At 42.5% G+C, this 23,697-nt stretch overlaps 2 protein-coding genes across 2 annotated transcripts in view; one reads left to right on the top strand and one right to left on the bottom strand.

The window, feature by feature from the left end:
- The window catches only part of LOC103605563 (astrotactin-2-like), a 108,684-nt gene that overhangs the window by 55,935 nt on the left and 29,052 nt on the right, over positions 1 to 23,697 (bottom strand). The window lies entirely within an intron of this gene.
- TRIM32 (tripartite motif containing 32) lies at positions 5,552 to 18,423 on the top strand. The gene is made up of 3 exons (XM_008590174.1): positions 5,552 to 5,571; positions 15,154 to 15,513; positions 15,694 to 18,423. The coding sequence occupies exons 2-3, from the start codon at positions 15,235 to 15,237 to the stop codon at positions 17,374 to 17,376; spliced, it is 1,962 nt and encodes a 653-aa protein (XP_008588396.1). The 5' UTR covers positions 5,552 to 5,571; positions 15,154 to 15,234; the 3' UTR covers positions 17,377 to 18,423.

Below are 23,697 nucleotides of genomic sequence, written 5' to 3' on the forward strand. Positions count from 1 at the left end.
GAGGGAGAGAGACAGCCTCTAAAATGGCTCTCAATGATCCCACTTTCTGATACTTACTGCCTGTTATAGCTTCTTGCTCTTGAGTAACTTGCTCCTAACCAATAGAATACAGCAGCTCTTGGTCAAAGCACTGTTGTTACAGGCTATCTCTGGGACGCCTCAGGGCCCCCTTCCTTCAATGCACCTCTGGGAAAAGATAGCACTATATTAACTCTTGAGAAGAAAAAAAAAGGGGGGGGGGTATAGCAATATTGAGAGGATGCCACTTCTGTGATTAGTTTACAAAAATTGTGGCTTCTGTCTTGTTAGGAGACACTTTCTTGCTAGCTTTGATGAAACAAAATGACCCATGCAGATGCTCATGTGGGAAGGAACTGAGGGCATTCAAAAGCCAGCAAGAAACTGAGAACCTCAGTCCAACAACCCATAAGGCACTGAATCTTGCCAATGACTACATAAGCAATCTTGGAAATGGATATTTCCCCATATCAGTCCTCAGATGGGACCCCAGATCTGGCCAATAACTTGATTTCAGTCTTGTCAGACACTGTGAAGCAGAGGCCCCAGCTAGGCTGTGCTTGGATTCCTGACTCACAGGAACTGTGAGACAAATGTGTGCTGTTTAAGCAGCAACGTTTTCAGGGTAATTTGCTGTACAGTGATAGATAAATAGGAGGGTGCATCAAAAAGTTGGTGGAAAAATATAACTGAAAGATAATACAAATCTTTCCATGAATTTTTTGACATACCCTCATAATACAAATAGATAGATATAATTTTATATTATTTCATGAAAATTATAGTAATTATACACTTCTAGGCTCAGACAAATTTGGTTAGGATATATTAGAGTTTTAACTCCTTGCATTTTCTCTCCTATATTTTGTAAGCAAGACATTTCTTTTCCCTCTTGGAATTCAGTTGCTAATGAGAGAAGAAAAGAGGACTATTTTGTTGAGAATAGTGATAACAACAACAATATTAATAATGATAATAATGGCTAATATTCACAGAGCACTTATTCTTTATAAGGCAGTGCTCTAAACTCTTAAGATCTATAAAGACATCTAATATTCACCTTTCTATGTGGTAGAATATCATTGTCTCCATTTTGCAGAGAAGGGATATGAGGTACAGGGAGGCTTAGTAAGTTGCCTAAGCTTACAAAGCTTGTCAGTTTTAACAAGTTACCAAGCATTACTGCAGATCATCTCTCTATTCCTCAAAATAACCTTCCAGGTGGGTGGAGCTGGGGTTTTGCCTGATTCTAAAGCACTCCCTCTTTCTATACAACAGTGTACTTAATAAGTAAACTAGTTTATAATAATAACAAATGCAATATAATGAACATTACTCATGTTAGGCAAGGTGCAAAGTGTTTTAAATTCAGTATCTCAATTTGCTCCCAACAATCCTGAGTTAGCTACTGTTAACCCTTTTTTAAAAAGAATGAAAGAGAACTAGAGATATTCTTTATAAAGAAAACAATATTTGGCTCATCAGGTGGCATTATTAGTAGAATTATGTCCCCCAATAAGATATGTTGAAAGCCTAATCCCTAATACATTATAATGTTACCATATTTAGAAATAAGGTCGAGATGTAATCACTTAAGATGATGTCATACTGATACAGAAAGTGCTCAGTTTCCCTGGGTTTGGGTTTCAGGACATACCTCTGGGTTTCAAGCCACTCCCCAAGATCTCAGGCCCCTCCTCTTGTCCCTCCCCTACAGGAAAGCTACTGTTGCTAGTTAGACATATTTTTGGCACTAACACAGGGAAATTGAGACCACAAGCAGCAGTCTTATGTAAATCCAGTGGTTGGGCACAGAATATTCTTGACTATGTCTGGTGCATACAATGTGATGTGACCAATGAACATGCTCTGAAAAGAGACCAACTGAGCACGTGCAAGGCTATGTTACATTACAGAGAGCCATCCCCTTAACTGAATATTCACGAGAGTATGAATATGTATTGAGTAGTGAAACTATAAAAGCCAAATCCCTGCAGAAAGAGGAGTTGTTACTCGCTTTCCTGGGGCCTACCAGCACTTCACTGGCTGAGATATGTATGCTTTACTTCTGTGTTCAGCTTACTTTTTAGCGGGTGGCTGCTCACTACCTTGAGCCAGCCTGCACTCTGTACTAAACTTTAAGTGTGTATTTCTTACTTTTGTGTTAAACTTGGTGTGGGCCCTGCTCAATCTCTGGAGTTAGGCTATACTTTCTCTGTGAAATCTCTATCTCCTATTTGTTACATTAAACCTGTTCTCACTTTCTACTGTGACTCTGCTGTTGAATTCTTTCCTGTGGCAGAGTCAAGGACTTGGTAAGGGGACAGAGTGGATTGAGGCTGACCATCGGGACTCCCAGATCCTGTCCTCCAACATAAGTACTGCAGTGGGTCGGGCTTTTAATCCAATAAGAAGGCACAGACATATACACCCAGGAGAATGCCTTGTGAAGGCAGAGATAACCATCTGAAGGCAGAGATTTGCGATATGCTATCACAAGCCAAGAATTCCTGCAACCACCAAATGCTGGAAGAGGCAACAAAGGATCTTCCCCTAGAGGCTTCAGAGAAAGAATGGCTCTACTGACACCTTTTTTCCAGACTTCTATCCTCCTAGAACAGCTAGAAAATAAATTTCTCTTGTTTTAAGCCTCCTAGTTTGTGGTACTTTGTCACCACAGCCCTAGGAAACTGACACAGGTGGTTTAAATGTTAAATAAAAAACCATTATATTAAAATGCTGAATAAAGAGTATTTAAAGTGCTCCACAAAGCATATTTTTTAAATGTCTGTTTAAGAGGAATGCTAACATTGTGCCAGGGCATGCAAAGCTACAGGATAAAAATGAGTACATTTCCCCAGACTGCTTATTTTACTCTGAGATTTTGTGGGAAGTGTGGTAATTAATTTAACTGGTGAGTAATTTAAACACTAAAAAAAAAAAAAAGACAGTTAAACAAACACAGATTTTTTTTTTTAAGGCATGCTTCAGTTACACGTGTAAAAACACACAAACATTCCTGAATTGAGACTTTGGGTTGGTAATTGTGGTTTTCAGCAAACAGGGTGCTAAGTCTCCCTACCTGGTCTGAAAAGGGAGTATAAATCAGAAATCATTTGGCAGCAACTCTCCCATATCTCCCATCTGCAACACAGCAGCTGGTAGAGATACCACAGGCTCCTGTCCAGAGGACCCCTCTGCTATTCTAGTGGAACAAGCCGCAAGGAAATTCTCACTCTTGTCTGGTGATGCTGCTCAGAACAGCTCACCTGAGAATCTTGCCTAGACAGGATTACACTGTGTAGTCAGCATGACAGCCATGCTTTGCCACATATTCCATGACTTCCTTATCATTGCCATCTCTCCTCTCTTTTGAGTCTTACAAATAAACCCACTCGATAAAATAGAAAGATGGTTGCTGTCATAAACTATGGGTAGGATTTTGATGGTGGTTCTGAGTACTTCATGGGCCTGACTGGCCTGGGACCATTCTATAGTTCTACTTCCCAAGTGGCAACTGTAAGCAAGTTATTTAATCTTCCTGAGCCTCAGCTGCCTCTTTTGTAACATGGACCCACCACTTATCTATTCAAAGAACTGTTGAGGGCATTAATCGTGACATGCGACAATATCTATAAAGTGCTTGATGCATTGCTCAAAAATGGCTACCTTTTGCCTGACTAATCCACTGAGTCATTCTGCAGCTAGAATAACTCCAGGTTGGACAGAAAATGTGATTTGCCTGAGGTCACATTTCCAAGTCTAACCTACTCAGCAACTCATATGCTGGGCACTGTGCTAATAGATGTGACTGCAAACAGCCATAATCCTCTAGGGAGTTCACAGCTCACCCGTGGAGATGTTAGGTAAGTGGATAATTAAAGCCCAACTTGGTATGTGCTTCGTGAGAAATCATCAAATTGCAAGGCCTCATTCAGTGAACACACCACAGTTACCAGGAGCCCAGGAAGAGGAAGGTGGGAGAAGCAAGCACTCCTCCTGCCCTGTCCCTGTAAGGTTCTGTCTGCACCCACCAGGTGCCAATTTTGAGCAAAATCTGCTCTGGGCCCTCAGTGCCTCAGTGAGCTCCCTTCTCTATCTAGTTCTGACTCAACCTATTCTGGGCCTGCCTGTTCCCCACTTGGTCCTGGACTGCGACTGCAGATATTGCCAGAGTCCTATGTCAACCTAGCAGTCCAGAATCTCCGAGCCTGTTCAAACAATGCCATGAAGTATGCCAACCCAGCTTCCTATTGCCCTCAATACCTGAAATATTGGGGACTGGGCATTATGGAACCTGTAGTCTAAGAAGTTCTAAGAGCTAATTAAAAAGTTACCATTAAGTACAAACCATTTATAAGCTCAATTAATTCTCATAGCAAATCTCATCTTCACTTAGAGATGAAATGAGCAGAGAGATTAAACCAGGCTAAGGGGGTGGGTTGTTAATAGAATTGGTTTCAAATTTGGGCTCCTCTTATGAAGAGGTGGCCTAGGTAGGCATCAGTTGCTTTATCTCAGAAGGTCCTTATGAGGATTAAGTGAGGTATAGGCATGAAGTGCTTGGCTGCAGCCAGACAGCAAGTGTAAAAGATGCTAGTTTTGTAATTGTTTCTGTTATTTTGTCATTGTGCAGGGTCACATAGCTAAGTGGAATTTCAAATCCAAGCCTATCCTACTTCAAACTCCCTTGTCCTCCTAAGGTATAGAATATGGTTACCTTCAGGAGAAGGCAATTGACCCTAAACTACCTCAGGGATGAAGGTTCTGGCCATCCGGTAGGCCAGACCACCTCTCACCTGGCCAGACTCCCCCGCTACCTCTCCAAAGCTAGGCTTGGGTTTGGTTCCTGGGTAGTGTCAGTGTGCAGGGACAGAAGCTGCGGAGGGTATTCCCCGTATCTTCCTCTGCTGTTGGCCTCGCAGCTGAGTAGGTAAAATCTCAGCAATTTGTTCATCAGATAAACTCGTCTCTAGCAGGAGTGGTATGTCACAAGGAGAAATACAGGGCCCGAGGCACTGTCCTTCCGAGGGAGTCCAGGTTCTGTGCTTGCCCCACAGTGAGTCTTATTCTTCCTTTGCCCATTTCTCAGATGGAAAGCTGAGGTCGAGAGAGGCCTTTCTACGAGGTGCCAAGGCTTTGTTGAGGACCACTCCAAGAGAACACGGTTAGAGATGGGGTTAAGATACTGAGTTTGTAGTCAGACACGCGTTCTGGCTTAGCTCCCGACTCGCTTAGTGAACAGGCCCCTTTCGCCTCTGAGCCTCAGTTTCTTCGTCTGTACAAAGGGGACAGAAAGCTGGATGACGTGCTGCTAAAGCCCTCAGTTCTTACCAGAGAGCCCGCCCCTACCAGGTCGCCAGGCCCCGAGCGCTCGGGCCCACTGGACTACAAGTCCCAGCATGCCTCAGGGAGCGGTGGGGGCGGGGATACACTGACAGACAGGCGGCTCTGCGAATTGGCGCCGATAAGGGCCACGCTATAGCGCGTGCGCAGTAGGCAGCGGGAGGGTGGGCTGGCGGCGGTGGACGCGTTGGAGCTGCGGGCGGTCAGGTAGGGGGCGGGAAGGAGGGTCTGGGACAAGGGAGAGCGGCCGGGGTCGCGGGCGGTGGCTGAGCAGCGGGGCGGGGGACCTTGCTGGCGTGCAGCGGCCGGCCCACGCCCGAATGGCAGGGTCTGGGGACCGGATCTGAGGGGAAGGACCGGGGTGGGGGTGGGGCTGTGAGGGGCAGGCTCGGGAGGGATTCGGTGGGCCTGAGGAGACCCGAGGAGATGCAGCTGGGGGAGGGGAGCGAGGGGCTCTGAGAAGATTCGCGGTCGCAGCATCACGGGAGGTATGAGGTAATGTGGGGGCTCAGAGAGACGGGGTGCAGCGTCTGGGAGGTGGGAGGGAATCTGAGGGCCCTGGCGGCATCTGGGTGCAGAATTTCAGAAATTCTGAAGGAACTGGGGGGTTTTGAGATTTGGGGTGCAGAATCTAAAGAGATTTTAGGGAATTTGGGGGTGCTAATCATGGGAGGGGGTGGCGCAAGATCTGAGATCAGAGGGAACAGGGTCTCGTACGATCTTGAGTACTAAAGAGAAAGGATTTTCCGGAGTGGGATCAGGGGAAGATTGAGGGGGTGAATTCTTGGGGGAGTCATTGGGAAGCAGTATCTTGTTAGCAAAAAGAAGGAATCAGGCTAAGGTTTGAAAGCAGCACATGGCATGGAGTGGGTAAGAAAGGAGGGAGTAGGGTTTGAGGGCGGCACAGTGCCTGATGGAATGCGGGAGATGGGGGCTCAGACTGAGAGACGGCAGACATCTGAGGCGTGCATTGGGGTGTTGAACTGGGATGCAGGGGTGAAGGCGGCAGAGATTTGGAAACTGGATTAAAGGATCTGTGTCAGAGGGGTTTGGGGTCAAGAGTGAAGAACTGGTGAGGACTGCAATATAGAGCCTGAAAGATTGGAATTCTGTATTGTAAGAGGGATGGGAACAACAGGGTTTGGAGAGGACTGAATGGTGAGGTGGAGATGATGTAACTGGGCTATAGAATTAAAGGCCTCTGAGTAGGTGTGTGGGTTGGTGTCTTCAGCTGCTAAAGGAATTTTCCTGTAGTCTGCATGGGAAGCAGAGGGAGTTCTGGGGACCCAAGGACCTAAAAGTAATGTATGAAACTATACATATGAGTGTATGAAGTTTAGCAGACTTCAGGAACAAAGTCACACTCCTTTCGTGTGTGAGGGATAAAATCCTTCTCACCTATTAACCAAAGATCCCTTACCATGAGGCAGGCATGACACTGCCACTAACTCCACTCTGACTCCCTGCCTGCTGAAAGTGGTATTCTAAGGGGAAGAAGAGACTGGTCAAAGCGGATGAAGCAGGAAACTATTCAAGGTCATCTGCCGAAGCACTCTTTCCCTGTACCCCCATGCTGATAGCAGATAGTATGCAACCACCAGGGCAATGATTTGAACATTATCTCAAGCCTGAATTAATCCTATATTTAATGTCCATTACAGCTCAGAGAAGCAGCGACTCTGTGAATGAGGTGTCTGGGCTGGGAAAGAGATAAAAATAAGGGGAACTCGTATATATTGAGCATTTAGTCTCATGCCAGGCTCTAAAGCAGTGGTTTTGAACCACTGGCAGTCTTGTCCCCAGGGGACATTTGGCAGTGTTTGGAAACAGTTGGGGGAAGAGGCTACTACTGGCTTCTAGGTAGACAGCAGGGATGCTGTTAAATATCTTATGCAGGGGATAGCCTCCACAACAAAGAATTATCTGGCCCAAAATTTCAGTAGTGCCAAATTGAGGGACCCTGTTCAAGAATCATATATGTTGGGTTCAAATCCTGGTTCTGTCTCTTCCTGGCTTGGTGGTCTTGAATGAGTTACAGTGCCTTGGCTCTTCATCTGTAAAATGGGGTTAATAACAGGACCTATGTCATAGGATAAATGTCAGGATTCAGTGAAGTAAAATCAGGGTGCCTAGTGTCTGGTGCATAGCAAGTGCTCAAAATTTAGTAATTTTTAGTTTTTATATCTACTTTCTTACTCAGTTTTCATAACAGCCTTTCTAAGTAGGCTCTACTATATCCAGTTTTACACATGAGGAAAATGAGGCTTAAGAAGTCACTTGTCTAAGGTTCCATAGCTGGGAATAGCAGAGTTAAGCTCATATCCAGATTTCTGTAACTCTGTATATTCTCTTTCCTTGCTGCTTTCTTACTAGAACCTACTTAGCCTTATTTTCTCAGCCCATTCCCTTCTAATGAATTGAGTTTTTTCCATAACTATCACTGAATATCAAACTGAACTCTAAAGAGGGTAAATCTCTCTGATTAGGTAGGGAGGAGCCCTGGACTTTGTTCTTGGTTTGCTCTTAGCCCAGAACCAGTGGGTAGATAAGGGAAGAAACTTCAGGTTAGCAGGCATGATGAGGTGCAAGGGACTATGGGTGAAGTATGGAAGCCATTGGCTTGAAAAAACACATAGCAGGGACTGAGGCTGAAGGAAGTCATACTCTGAAAGAGTAACTACTGTTCTAAATGATGTGTTTTAGGTTTCTTTCCCCTGTGACAGAATAGTAGCATTGTTCTTATGAGCTCCAGAACTAGCTACAGCATTGATGAAGCCAGTTCAGAAACAAAGCTGAACTGGATCTGAGGTCAAGAGACTTAGCTGGAATCTCCACACACACCTCTAAGGAAAATATGTAATAGGAATTGAGTTACATTACACTAGTTTGATTAGAAGGGCTTTGCCAACACTGAAGAGCCCCTATATCTGGAAAGTAGTTGGAGGCCAAAAGTTTGCAAGGCACTTGAAGTGGATCATTGTCCGTGTTCTCTGATGTGCCTTTGTAACATTCCCTCCATTATGTCTTTCTGGTAGAATAATCGGATTTAAGCCAAAAGTTTGCAAGGCACTTGAAGTGGATCATTGTCCGTGCTCTCTGATGTGCCTTTGTAACATTCCCTCCATTATGTCTTTCTGGTAGAATAATCGGATTTAAAAATCACTCCTAGGTGCCTTTACCAACCTCTCAGCCAGACTTTGATGAGAGGTAATGGTAGTCTAATCATCTAGGGAACTATAACACAACTTTTGAGTCAGTGTGGTTTTATGGCTGGGAGTTAACACATAGGGATTTGAATCCTCATTCTCCTACTTACCAGCTTTGAGACCTCGGACAGGTTACTTTTCTCTGAGCATTGGTTGCCTTACTTATAAAGAGGAATAACACATACTTCACATAGTTATTATGAGAATAAGAAATAATGTATAAAAGATGCCTGACACTCAATAAATAGTAGTTGTTTTAAGAGAGAGAGCAATTGTGAGAGGAAGGTGATGCTGGAAGGGAACTGAGTGTTGCTTCGCCAGATTTTGATAACCCTAAGCAGTCTCTGCCAGTCTGCCATCCTTCTTGTACCTTTCCCAGGACCTGCTTCTGATTCCTTTAATCAAAAATCTCATGATTGAATTAACACATGTAATTGCAGAGAAAGGAACTGAAAGAGAGGTAAGTGGATCAAGATTAGTTGAAGGTCCCCTGAGAAAAGGCTGTTGATTTTGCCCTTATTTTGTATTCTTTGAGTCACGTTGTCAACATAAGTATTACCCAGATGTTTGTGGAAAATGCAAGGGGACCTTCCTAGGTCCTGCAGTTTTAGAGGAAGACAGAAACAACAGGCAAGCATTTTTTCCAGCAAACCGTGTTATTGATTTAACCCTTGACATGTGTAACTAAAGTTTTCTTTTTTCACAAACATATTTCTTTCTGGGTTATTTTATGTGCCCCAACTTTGAGGCATGCCTGTGTTTCCCCATAAGTCCTGACTTGAGTTTATCTTAGCTGTCTGCAGGTGCCTTAAGTGCCTTTAGTGTAATGAAACTTCATCAGACTCCTCTCCCACACACAGGATTGGGTGAATGTCAGGTAGTGATGTCAAGCGAACTTTGACAGTTGGAGATAGTTACATACTTGATTAGCATTCTGTTAAATGCATTTTAAGCATGAGGAATAAATACAGTTTTAGAAAGCTGATATGAAGAGAAATGTAATACACCATAGAAAAAACCCAAACCACAGAAGCGTGGCAATACTAAGCTGGACCTATATCTTGTGAGAGGAAATGTAGTATTTTAATGTTGTCTAGTTTTTAGGTGAAAGCTCTGTTCATGTCTGTTTTTGCTCAAAATTGTATCTCTTATGCCTTTTACAGGATCAGAGTAAGTGCTCAGTAAAGATGGGTTTAATTAATTGCTTAAAGTTCTCCAGTTTTGCTCATGGCCTCAGCCCCCAAGGAGCTAATACATGTATAGAAAATAGAGATATCTAGAGAACTACCCAATGATGGGCACTCAAGCATTGGGTGAAGATTTGTAACTTTAGGTCATCTCTAATCTTTTGATTCTGATATCAGGTAAAACAAAATCTCTGGGAAGGCTCAGAATTTTTGTTATTTAAATGTATGTATCTGATGCCTTGGGTACAGTATCCCTGTTGAAAAGTACCTATTCATTTCTCCTCAGACTGCTGCTGCTGCCACTACCACCACTACTACTGCTAATATTAATAAAAGCCATTATTTACTGCACAGTTAATTGTGTGCCTGGCTTGGTACTATACTAAGTGCTTTACACCCATAATCTCATTTAGTCTTTGTAGTAACTTTGTGAGGAAGATACTATTTTAAAGCCCCTTTTCATAGATAAACAGAGCTAGAGAAGTACTTGCCCAAGTCTGCACAGTAAGTGGTAGAGCTGGGATTCAAATCCAGAAAGCCTGATTTCTGAGCCCACTTCCTTAATCTATATAATACTGCCCACTCCCAGCTCCTGCCTTTTAGTCCTAGATCTGTCTTATTTCACTCACCTGGTCTGTTTCCTCATCTATATCACTCTTTGAAATTACTGTTAATTTTAGCATTCCATATTTATTCTCTACTAGAGGGAGCTACAGTGGCTTATTTTCTGGGCAAGAGAAGTGAACTCATTTGTCCATGAGTTTATATCCTGGATGTCTAGCATTCTCAATCAGATTTCTCCAAAGCTGACCAGTCCTTTTATTAATCTTTAAGTGCCTTTACGTGCCATGAAAGAAAAGGTTCTTCAAAATTTCTTTCAAAATTTGGTTTGTAAACTGAATGCTTTGTTAGTACTAGTGGTTATACTGTTCCTGATTGTTATTAAAATTATGTAAATAGCATCTTTTAACTGCATATCCACCAGTCACAGGCTTATCCTAGTCATCACAGTAACCATTTTATAATCTAAGAAAATAGGTTTAGAGAGGTTAAATAACTTGCCTACTGTCTTGCAACTTGTAAATGACAGTACTAAGATTTGACCTCAGTTCTGTGGACTTCAAGGTTCATGTCTTTTGTTTTGTTTTTTCTACTAACCTGGTTACTTATATTATGGACTGGGGATAGCTGAGTGGTGCAAGAAGAGGCTAGATCAGGCTGGGATATAATCATAGAATTTTCCTCAGTCTTAGAGCAGCCAGAGTGGAAACAGCTTAAGGGCTAGATTTGCATCTGGAGCTGAAGTATGGGCTGTATAGTATTCATCATTAGACCATAAATAGTATGTTGGGTGTTCATTCTGGTAGGTCATAGATTTTATAGCTAGCATAAAATGGACAGCTTACTTAAAGACTTGGGATGATAAGACAATTCCTTTCACCTGTATAGTCTTTTATTTATTTATTTATTTATTTTAAATTTTTTGACCGGTAAGGGGATCGCAACCCTCGGCACGGTATGGTCTGCACCATGCTCAGCCAGTGAGCGCACCAGTCATCCTTATATAGGATCCAAGCGCGCAGCCTCGGCGCTACCAGCGCCACACTCTCCCAAGTGAGCCACAGGGCCGGCCCAACCTGTGTAGTCTTTTAAAGTTTACACAGGTCTTTGTGACGAGCGCGCAGCCTCGGCGCTACCAGCGCCACACTCTCCCGAGTGAGCCACAGGGCCGGCCCAACCTGTGTAGTCTTTTAAAGTTTACACAGGTCTTTGTGACCTCTGAGGCCAAATTGACCTTCAATCTGAGCCATTTTCAGTACTGACAATAATGACCAAAGGCACCCTTCTGGAAGAGAGAGGCTGTATCTGCATGTCTATTTTACCTTCACTTCAGGCTAGGGTCTTCTGAAAACAATGTTCTCGGGTTGTGAGAATGAGGAGTGGTTCTGGCTTTTTCTAGATCTGAAGCTATCTTCTTACCTGATGCATTAGTGACGGGAGAACTCATGTTTCTCATGCCTTGGCAAAGCATGGCAGCTTCAGGGCAGGGATTCTTGACATCCTCAGAGAGCCTGGTGAAGCCACAGTCAGCCGAGAAAATTTGGGTATGGTTGTGGGTATAGTAAATTCATTTTTTAAAACTGAGGCTTAGACAGGGAGGCAGGAAGCTTTTTAATTGAAGGAGGAGGTTGTATGATATTCTAGGAAGGTGGGGAAAGAATTTGCTGGTATTTTAACAAGTTGGCACACTTGTTTAATTAGCTGGTCTGCAGTGCCAGCTCTGGGAAGAACAGATGCCCCTGTGCATTGTAAGGTAACATGCTCTGGATCCAAACACCAAATGTTACCCTCAGTCTGTTGTCCCAGATGATAGAAGAGAGAATTGAAACTGTTCAAACTGAAACTGAAAAGGTTTGCATGGATCCTGTGTTGAGGTTTCTATTAGTATTTCTATACTATTACTCAGACCCATGACATTTAAGAATTGAGCATTCACAATTTCATGTATCCACATGGGACTTCATAGGCTCATGATATGTGGTAATTTATTTTGAGGCATGGATTTGAGTCATAATGGGTTGCAAGCCTGGTATGTGACAGTGGGTCATTCAGCTAATAAATTAGTCTAACCCATTCTGTAGTAGCTGAATCTCATAACTATATTATTGTCCTTTCTTGTGGAAAAAATTATATACTATAAGGCGGCATTTCCTAGAACATGGTCTAAAGAACACTTATTAATAAGTGTTATATAACAGAAAAAAAAAAGTAGGTTGAAGTAATGTTGGGTTGAGCAAGTAAAGATATCTGTACTACAAGGTTCTACCCTGTTTGAGCTGTGTGACCTTGGGCTAGTTTCCTCATCTATAAAGTAAAATACTAAAAATATTGCTTACTTCATAGTGTGATTATGAGGATTAAATGAGATTAATCATATGAAGCATCTGCCATGGTATCTAGCAGATGATGGACACTAGATGCATACTTTTTCCTTTGCAGTAGAAGGGGAGTAGGATTTCAGGAAGGTAGGATTGACTTTACATAGACTGTGCATGTCCACTGCTGCATATTGGTCAGATTGCATTCCAAAGTTAAATATGGAGGAAATTTTTTGTAATTTGTATCTCTACATTGAATCCCCTTCTGTATGCCTGGAGAAAGAGATGATGATGTGTGCAAAGCTTTCCTCAGCTAACTGCACTGTCCTTAAAAACAAGCTAACTTACCCTCCACCACCTTCTTCTTGATGGCTGCATATCATGAGACTGCACAGGTGTAGCTGTAGCATTTGCATTTAAGAAAGGCTGAATTTATCCATATGCCTCACTTTGCTAGAGTTACTCATTCTAATTTCGGTATAAGTTGACAATGACATAAGGCTGCAAAGCACTGTCTCCCTGGGTCTACTTCATGAGCATATGTGTATCGAGGAGGGTGGGAGTGTTCATAATATGTACTGAGTGAAGCATGAGGTATTCCAAGCCAGAAGTAAACTGTCTTGATAAGGCACTACTATTTTTTAAATCCTCTGGACTTGATTCTTTGGTCATCTTAGCTGTTTACCACTACCCCATCATAACCCACTCAGCTTTCCAAATCTAACTGGTTATGCTTTTGGAATACTGAAATGCATCTTCTTTCCATTTCCACCACCTGCTCCCTAGTTCAGACTCCCATTACCTCTGCCAGGCTATTTTGCTGTAGCTTCCAAACTAATTTCTCTGATTTGTTTCTCCACCTCCATTCAAGCTTCGATCATATCAGTTTCCTGCTCCGGAATATTCATTGCCTCACCGTGCCCTTCAAATTGAAGTTCAAAAGTCTCATTTGACTCTGAAGACTGTATGTAATCATTCCCCAGTTTATCTTTCCAAGCCTGTTACTTTATTTCTCCTATATTCTCCCATGATTTTAACCTAAGGATAAGAAAAAAAGAGAACTAAAAATCATTTAAGACTTTTTTTGGTACAGAGCCAAATCTTAGCATTCTATATACTACATATATTATCTCATTTAATCCTTACATTAATCCTGTAAAGGCAGTGTTATTCCCATTTTATAAATAAGGAAAATAAAACACAGAGAAGCTAAGTATTCTCTGTTCTCTTTCTAATAACAAAACTTATTGTCCTTTCCATTGTTTTCTAATCTTTCTTAAGGCTGTACCCTTTGCCTGGTATTCCTTTCCCCCATACCTATGCATCCTTCCAGGTTCAGTTCTCTGTTCTCTTTCTAATAACAAAACTTATTGTCCTTTCCATTGTTTTCTAATCTTTGTTAAGGCTGTACCCTTTGCCTGGTATTCCTTTCCCCCATACCTATGCATCCTTCCAGGTTCATATCAAATGTCTTCTCCCCTCTGAAAATGCTGCTTCTCTTTAAATTGTAATGGATCTATCTCAACCTCCATCAAACTTTCATTTATGATACCACCTTCTATTTTGATTATTATTCACCTACATGTCTTGTTTCCTTTCCTAAAGTTTGAGCACCTGAATTGAAGGATGTATATCCTGAAAACCTCTTAGTATTTAGTACTGTACCTGATACCTAGACTTAGATAGGTGGATAGGTGAGTAGGTAGGAGTATAGATGAATAGAAAATATGTATTTTCTGATTCAGTGTTTTGAAGATCACCTAAAACTAATCACCTTAATTTTCAGTTTCTCTACATGATTCCTAGGCCCCCAAACATGACACAATAAACTCTTATGACATGATTTAAAAAAAAAAATGCCTCCTCCCCTTTTCCTTACATAATTTTCTTTGCTTAAAATACCTTTATCCCTCATTTCCACATTTCTTTTAAGACATATCTTAGGAGTGGCATCACTTCTGAGAAGACTTTCCCGATTCCTCTAGGTAGAATCCATTCTATCCACTACCACAGAATATCATGTGGCCCTCCATATTATACTTATTCCTTTTACTGTACATACTTTTTCTTTGCTTTTCTCCTAGTGTAAATTATGAGTTGTAAACTTCACAAAATGGGAAAATAAGCACTAGCATTTATTCTAAGTATACTAAGTGCATCATATTTATCATGTTATTTAACCCTTATGATAACCATGTAGGGGCATACCATTATTATTTCTATCTTACAGGTTCGTGATGGGAAAACTGAGCTTTAGGAAGTTTAGGTTACTTCCTTAAGGTCTGAGACTTAAGTGCCTGAGACTCTAATACCTGAATTCTTACTCACTATGCAATGCTTTGTCTGTTTTGTTTCCCTGTGTGTCACTATCATCTAACACACAGTAGACCTTAATAAAATATTTATTGAATAAGTGAAGGACTGAATGAGTGGTCATAACTATTCTGTAAATATTTCTTGAGTGAATTAATTTATAGAGGCAGTGGAAAATGAATAATGGTTTCCTTTTCTCTTTAGCAGGAATTTGACCATCTGGGGCATGAATACTAAGCTATTCAGTTCTGGACTGTGCTAGCAGGACCCTTCAAAGGAAGAGCAATGGCCACAGCAGCAGCTTCTCACCTGAACCTGGATGCCCTCCGGGAAGTTCTGGAATGCCCCATCTGCATGGAGTCCTTCACAGAAGAGCAACTGCGGCCCAAGCTCCTGCACTGTGGCCATACTATCTGCCGCCAGTGCCTGGAGAAGCTACTGGCCAGTAGTATCAATGGTGTCCGCTGTCCCTTTTGCAGCAAGATTACCCGTATAAACAGCCTGACCCAGCTGACAGACAACCTGACGGTGCTGAAGATCATTGATACAGCTGGGCTCAGTGAGGCTGTGGGGCTGCTCATGTGCCGGTCTATCTGCCGCCAGTGCCTGGAGAAGCTACTGGCCAGTAGTATCAATGGTGTCCGCTGTCCCTTTTGCAGCAAGATTACCCGTATAACCAGCCTGACCCAGCTGACAGACAACCTGACAGTGCTGAAGATCATTGATACAGCTGGGCTCAGTGAGGCTGTGGGGCTGCTCATGTGCCGGTCCTGTGGTCGGCGGCTTCCCCGGCAATTCTGCCGGAGCTGTGGTTTGGTGTTGTGTGAGCCCTGCCGGGAGGCAGACCACCAGCCTCCAGGCCACTGTACACTCCCTGTCAAAGAGGCAGCTGAGGAGCGGCGTCGGGACTTTGGAGAGAAGCTGACCCGTCTGCGGGAGCTTATGGGAGAGCTGCAGCAGCGAAAGGTAGCCTTGGAAGGTGTCTCTAAAGACCTTCAGGCCAGGTATAAAGCAGTTCTCCAGGAGTACGGGCATGAGGAGCGCAGGGTCCAGGACGAGCTGGCTCGCTCGCGGAAGTTCTTCACGGGCTCTTTGGCTGAAGTTGAAAAGTCCAATAGTCAAGTGGTAGAGGAGCAGAGTTATCTGCTTAACATTGCAGAGGTGCAGGCTGTGTCTCGCTGTGACTACTTCCTTGCCAAGATCAAGCAGGCCGATGTAGCACTACTGGAGGAGACAGCTGATGAGGAGGAGCCAGAGCTCACTGCCAGCTTGCCCCGGGAGCTCACCCTGCAAGATGTAGAGCTCCTGAAGGTAGGCCATGTTGGCCCCCTCCAAATTGGGCAGGCTGTTAAGAAGCCCCGGACAGTTAACATGGAAGATTCCTGGGCCATGGAGGATGCAGCCTCTGCTGCCTCTACCTCTGTTACATTTAGAGAGATGGACATGAGCCCCGAGGAAGTGGTTGCCAGCCCTAGGGCTTCTCCTGCCAAACAGCGGGGTCCTGAGGCAGCCACCAATATCCAGCAGTGCCTCTTCCTCAAGAAGATGGGGGCCAAAGGCAGCACGCCAGGCATGTTCAATCTTCCAGTCAGCCTCTACGTGACCAGTCAAGGCGAGGTGCTGGTTGCTGACCGTGGCAACTACCGTATACAAGTCTTTACCCGCAAAGGTTTCTTGAAGGAAATCCGCCGTAGCCCCAGCGGCATTGATAGCTTTGTACTAAGCTTTCTTGGGGCTGATTTGCCCAATCTCACTCCTCTCTCAGTGGCCATGAACTGCCAGGGGCTGATTGGTGTGACTGATAGCTATGACAACTCCCTCAAAGTATATACCTTGGATGGCCACTGCGTGGCCTGTCACAGGAGCCAGCTAAGCAAACCATGGGGCATCACAGCCCTGCCATCTGGCCAGTTTGTGGTAACTGATGTGGAAGGGGGGAAGCTTTGGTGTTTCACTGTTGACCGAGGAGCAGGGGTGGTTAAATACAGTTGCCTCTGCAGTGCTGTGCGTCCCAAATTTGTCACCTGTGATGCTGAGGGCACCGTCTACTTTACCCAGGGCTTGGGCCTCAATCTGGAGAATCGGCAAAATGAGCACCATCTGGAGGGCGGTTTCTCCATTGGCTCTGTGGGCCCCGATGGGCAGCTGGGTCGCCAGATTAGCCATTTCTTCTCAGAGAATGAGGATTTCCGTTGCATTGCTGGCATGTGTGTGGATGCTCGTGGTGATCTCATTGTGGCTGATAGTAGCCGCAAGGAAATTCTCCATTTTCCTAAGGGTGGGGGCTATAGTGTCCTTATTCGAGAAGGGCTTACCTGTCCAGTTGGCATTGCCCTCACTCCTAAGGGGCAGCTGCTGGTCTTGGACTGTTGGGATCATTGCATCAAGATTTACAGCTACCATCTGAGAAGATACTCCACTCCTTAAGGGATGAGACCAGTTTCTTCTGCTCCCCAGCCAACTTCCCTTCCCTTAGCCATTGGTTATTGGTGGTACTATAGAGTAGACTTGGCCTACATCCTGATTCCAGCTGGGTAGTCCTAGAATTTTAGAAGCTCTGTCTTTTGGTGTTTTTTATTTGTTATTCTGCCTTTCACCTGCCTAAATTTAGAGCTTTTACAGATGCATTGCCCCAAATAGGACACACGACAGTGTTAGCTGAAGTTTGATTAGAAATTAGGCACATCCAAGGCTTTAGTAGAGAGCCACTATAGCCTATTGCTCCTGTGTTTGAAATTTGCCCTTGTATTGAATCCTTGTTGATTTTCTCCCTTTTGGCTTTGATGTCCCTAGTCCATTGTTTCCTTCCTATTATAGTGTGCTTCATCTGTGACACTTTCTCTTCAACTCTGGTTGCATTCACTGCACATGCTCCAGTGGGATCGCCTCCTTTCAGTGACATTTCAGACATCATATCCCTGTAGCATAACATCTCAGGTCTGATCACCTTTACCAGTATGAAGGCTCATTCATTTAGTCCCACCAAAGGAGATACCCGGTCCCTTTGGGAAGCAGTACCTCTCAGCTGGGAATTTGTGCCATCTTGGAGTGGTTTCTCATTGCAGATGTTACAGAGAATTGGATTGACCCTAGTTAATCAGTGTTGAAGATGTCAGCCAGGAAATTGCTTGCCTTTTAAAGGAGCATATGGATTGGAATTATGCCAAAGCACAGGAAGATGGGTCTAAGAGAACAAATGCTAATATAGTCAGCAAACTTGGATAGTCTCTCGGCTCATTTTTCATACTACTTCTCTCCACTGATCTGTGCTAAGAGTTGTGTGAGGAATTGTACAACAAAGGCCAGAGTGAACAAAGTGACAAGGTGGACACATCTCATTTCATCACAAAAAAACAACAAGACTGTTGGGTTGTTATTCTGCATTTTCTTAAAGTGAGTGCATACTATTTGGTTTCAGGATTGATTTCTGTTTTTCTCTCAAGCATTAAATAATTGATAACTGTTTCTTCATCATTGGTGTTCATGTCTTTTAATTAAATATGGAATTTGGGAGGTGAAGAGAGGCATGACTTGTACCATGCAGTTTTGCTTCCTTATCTGACACTGCATTCTTGAGAGCACAGAGATCTACCCAGATCAAAATTTGAGCCCAAAGCACCATTATATAAAGATAATCCAAATCTCACTCCCACATACATGTGTACAGAATCAGCCCCCAAGGTTTAGAGTCACCAACACCCTGTTCTAAACTGAGCCTGTGCCATATGTTTTATCCTTGTAATCACAGTTCAAAAAAGGAAAATAGCCTTATGCTTTTAAGAAGAACAGAAGTGGGTGACAATTTGTGACAAGGTTCTTCAGGCTGTGGTGTTTATTAAGCAACATATCTTGTTCTAGGTATAAGGGGTGATGGCAAGCCGAAGAGCTATTCCCCTGCCTTCACAGAAACAAAGTTTGCTAAGCCACTCAACATTGTTTTTTCAGTGGCAGTGGTTTTTCTTTTTCCTTTTTGCTTCTGTTGTGACAGCTGCCAAAGGATAGGTAAAGAGGTAATTAAAGTGATGTTGAACTAGTTTGTCTTGTGCTTTTCACCTAGAGAACGCCCCATGTTCTGATTATGAAATTGCATCCGATTTTCAAAGATTGTGTAATTGAAAGGAAATTGATCCAATTAAAAGTGCATCACAAGTGACTCCACTAGTTATTAGAGCCACTTTATCTGTGGTGGCACCTGGCAGCAGGAGATCTGTCTTTGCTGTCAGTGGGGGTCTTGCTGAGGCAATAACAGTAGCTTGTGGTACACAGTTCACAGCAGAGAAATGAGCATAATATTGTGGGCTGGCTTGACATAAATGAGGCCAGGAATCTTCCAGATGCTGATGCTTCTGAAAGGAAGTGCTATCACTGATTGGCATTCAGCATTTAGATCTATCCCCGTATCTAAACCGCACTCATTTCTTGGTCCTCAAGTAAAGCAGGAATCTATGTGCTAGCTCAGTAGAAGCCAAGTGTTGTCTGAAAGTTTTCGTTTCTTTTCCCCCTTTGATTCGTCTCTAAACCACACTCATTTCTTGGTCCTCAAGTAAAGCAGGAATCTGTGTGCTAGCTCAGTAGAAGCCAAGTGTTGTCTGAAAGTTTTCGTTTCTTTTCCCCCTTTGATATGAATATTTTAGGCTCTGCTTAGTGTAATTTTTAATTATCTGCCATGTTGACTAAATTGGAGAATAAGACCCCAAGAAACTAATTTGCTCAATTATAGTATTTTTTTTTCTTTAAAGCAGCTGTACCCTTATCCAGATAAAGTCTTGTGTGCAATTTTATCATATATCAAAGAGCAGCTGCTCTGATTGAAGCTGGTTTGTGGGGCTGGAGAACCGCCTACTTTCTCTTCTCACTTCCTGTGCTACCATTGCAAAACTTGTGAAGCTACAGAATACTTTCTGAAAACCATTGAACTATATAGCATTGTTAATCTCCCATCCATTTTATTACTCATGTGGCCTTGGACAAGTCACTTAACTCTTTCCTCTTCCGAAAAATGACAAAAATGATCCCTGCCTTCAGGAAAGGGTGTGAGATAACATGTGAAAATACTTCATCCCTGGAGTGCTCAAATGATGGCTCCTATTAACTGCTTTTACTGAGTTGCTCAAAAGAGTGCCTGGTGGCGTGATGCAGTCCAACCACACCAAACAATGCCTGCCTTCTTGCCTACCTTCTTGCTTTACAGGATCTATTTGGAAAACAAAACCTTTCTCAGGCATTTCATCCCCCTAGCCACAAGTGTACAAATACTATCTCTACATGTTTCATGTTTCTATTGTATAAATCACTGTTGCAATTATTTGTCCGTATTTCTGAGCTTTACTGGGACTAACTAACTACTTGCTACCAGTACATAACATGCTGCCTAATATAGAGTATGTCCTCAGTTATTTAATTGGTTCAGTTCTTTACCTGACTTGAGAGTGACTCCAGTAAGCTGAGTGTTCCCAGTGCAGCCTCCTTATATTGGGTAAAAAGGAATTCTCAGACAAGCTCTTTTAAAAGGTGTTTAAAAAATTAGTAGCAAACAACTGATTTGCAAGTTGGTTAAGCCCATTTTCCTTTATCATTCTGAGTAATTATATAGAATTTAAGGTTTTGGAGCAGTGAGTGATTCATCCAAAATTTTTGAGCGCCTACTGTGGGCCAGGCACTATGCCAGGTCTTTAGGAAAGAAAAGACTTGATAAATGTTATTCATAAATTATTCCATAGTCTTTTCTATGTGAAGTATTTGAAATCTAGTGTTCTATTACCCTAGACTTTCCCAAATGCTAGGTATAGGCAGGGTCTGAATGATTGTGAGGGTCAATCCCAGTGTACATTCCAGTCTGCAGTAATCTGCAGAGGGGCACTCCCATTATTTCAATCAGTAGGATAAATTTGGCTTGAGTTTCACAATGATCCTGTGGGTAAGGCAAGTGACGCTTAAGTAGTTGTACTTTTAATCTTGGACTAATTAATGGCCTCTTAAAAGTGAAGTGTTATCCAGTTCTGTAGGAGGAAATGGAAGGCAGAGCCTAGTATGAGATTCAGGTCTCTACCCTGACCTGACTAGGATACTGATTTGCACTCAGGATGTGCAGCCCCTCAAGGGATCTCAAAACAAATTACAGATATGAAACAGCAGGTGCCTGGATGAATTTCACAAGCAGGGCACTGGTGAGGCTGTTTAGCAAAATACACACTTAGAGTCCAGACCTATGGCTTTATCTTGTCAATATCATTAATATTCATGGTGCGTGGCTAAGTCTGAAGTTAGTAAGGCAGCTCTGGAAATGGCAATGCAGTCTACTGGGAAAATCACTGGACTTGGAGTCAGGCCTATGTCTGAATCATTGCTTTACCTCTTAACTAGCTATGTGATCTCAAGTGATCATCATGCCTAAGCATCAGCTTCCCTATCTATAAAATAAGGATGTTGGACTAGATTACTAAAATCCTTTCTAGCTCTATGATTTTAATTAATCTGTTAAGCAACTGGAATTGTGGTTGAGTTTTCCCCAGTGTTTTTGCATAGTTTTTTAAAAATAATTTCATTGTATTTATATTAGAGGAGTAGGAAAAAACCTGCACTTTGGAATCAGCCCCACCTTGGTCCACTTGCTTCTCTACCCCAATTATTATGATCTTGTGTCGCTTTTTAGCCATCGTCACTCTGCTGAGCTACAGTTTCCTCCTCTGGTAAAAGGAAATGACGGTTTAAGTTTTAAGGGGCTGTTGTGAAAGTTAAAATATATTAATGGGATAGTATATGTAAAAATACCTATTTAGGAAAATATGACTTCCATTGGAGGGTCAAGTGCTTCTTTCCTATCATGGTGAGGTGATACACATTCTTCAAGTAAATACTGGGGGAGATTTCAGACCTGTATTGGTGATGCAACAGCATATCACTGCTTGGACTCTTAATTAAAAAGCCTATTGGAGGAAGATTACGATTGCTGTAGGGGCAGAGGCAAAACTCATTCACAGCAATGTATCTTGCTAGGAAAGCTGCACATAAAACCTAAAGTCTAATTATTTGATTAAAGTAATTAAGGTGGCATCTTGACTCTTTTTGAGAGGTAAATGGACTTAAGATTTTTAAAAAGTGTGTAGATAGAAATTTTTTAAAAACCTAACTTAGAAACATACATGTTTAGCTATTCCTGTAGATGGCTAACTTAAAAGGCTTTTTCTTCCAGGTCAATATTCATTAACTCACATAATTATAAAAATAAAAACAAACCTCAAATCTCCCTCTTAAGTGGAGTTAATATAACATGGCAGATAAAACTTGGGCTTTGTTAGCAGGGAGCCCTGAATTAGTTCAGCATCCCCCCAGTTATTAGCTCTATGACCATTATGTCATTTAGTCTCTCAGCCTCAGTTTCCTCATTAGTAATATAATAATTCTGTTTCATACTTTACTGTGCTTTTGTGAAGAGATGATGGATGTAAAACACTTAGATTACCAGGCATTTGTGAAATTACAGTAAACTAAATGCATCTGAAAGTTACCTTAATTTTTTTGATATGAGAATATGAAATTGGCAAGAAAAAGTCTATCCCCCACCCCCTAAAGAAAAATTATTTAGCTACACACTGAAATTCTAATTGAAAACATGAAGTTTGTGTGAGTGTATGTAAGTCAAATGCCTGCTTTTCCCTATACAGATAAAAACAAGGATTTTCTTCAGAGTGATTTACTCAGTTTACCTGATTGTAACTATAATGGCATTGCATATTTTCACAGAATATTAAGATCTGAGATTCCGTTTACTTATTCCTTTGCTCCTTGATAAACATATATAAGACATCTACTGTTTATTATTATTAACAATACTCATATGAGTAATGAGTGCAAAGGTGAATCAATCATGAATCTTGCCATCAGGTAGCTTGTGCTCTGGCTACAGAGATAAGCTATGTAAAGAAATAATACAAATATACTGAATAATAAGATAAATGGTACAGGATATAAATGGAATACTAAGTATTTGAGCAAAGATTATTTCTAGTTGAGGGATTTGGTTGCTGAAGAGCCTCGAAGGTAGCATATCATGAACAAAGAAACAACATTAAAGAGAGCAGTGAAAAGTTGGTGCCCCCAGAAGTTAAAACCATGCCAGAGTGAGGGGACATTAACAAAATTCAAAGGTCTACAGTGGTCCATTTGTCCATGGCACTTCTATAAGTAATAATTCAAGTGGTTCTCTTTTTCCTACCCTAGGCTGTATCACTTACTCCTATTAGTGCCATGGCTCAGTGAGGCTTTATTTTTATGGAGGTGGTAGGGTACAGATTAGAATATCCTTAGAGTCCTGATGGGAGCCAAGGTGGAGGGCAAAGGTATAGTTTGAAAATGCATCCCTTCCTCAATATTCTAATATATCTTCTTACTGGGAACCACTGATTGGCACTGTTTCAGAAGTACATTTCCTGCCTTTAAAAAATCCTGAAGTAATATCAAATTGCTTCCCCCTCAACAGCCTAAGCCAAAGGAGTCTTGTAATCTTGATATAAGTTTGTAATAGAGTCTGACTTGGTTTTTGATGTTTAGTTGACTTTTCAAAACCCATGATTCCCTCTTCTGCCCTGTATCTAGATATGACATTAAAAAAGCTGAAGCTCAGGGCCGGCCCGGTGGTGCACTGGATAGTGCGCCGCTTGGGAAGCGCGGCGGCGCTCCCGCCCGAGGGTTCGGCTCCCACATACAGACCGGTTCCCGCTCACTGGCTGAGCGAGGCGCGGGAGCAAC

This window comes from Galeopterus variegatus, unplaced genomic scaffold (assembly GCF_000696425.1).
Source record: "Galeopterus variegatus unplaced genomic scaffold, G_variegatus-3.0.2 Scaffold5907, whole genome shotgun sequence".
Classification (NCBI taxonomy): domain Eukaryota; kingdom Metazoa; phylum Chordata; class Mammalia; order Dermoptera; family Cynocephalidae; genus Galeopterus; species Galeopterus variegatus.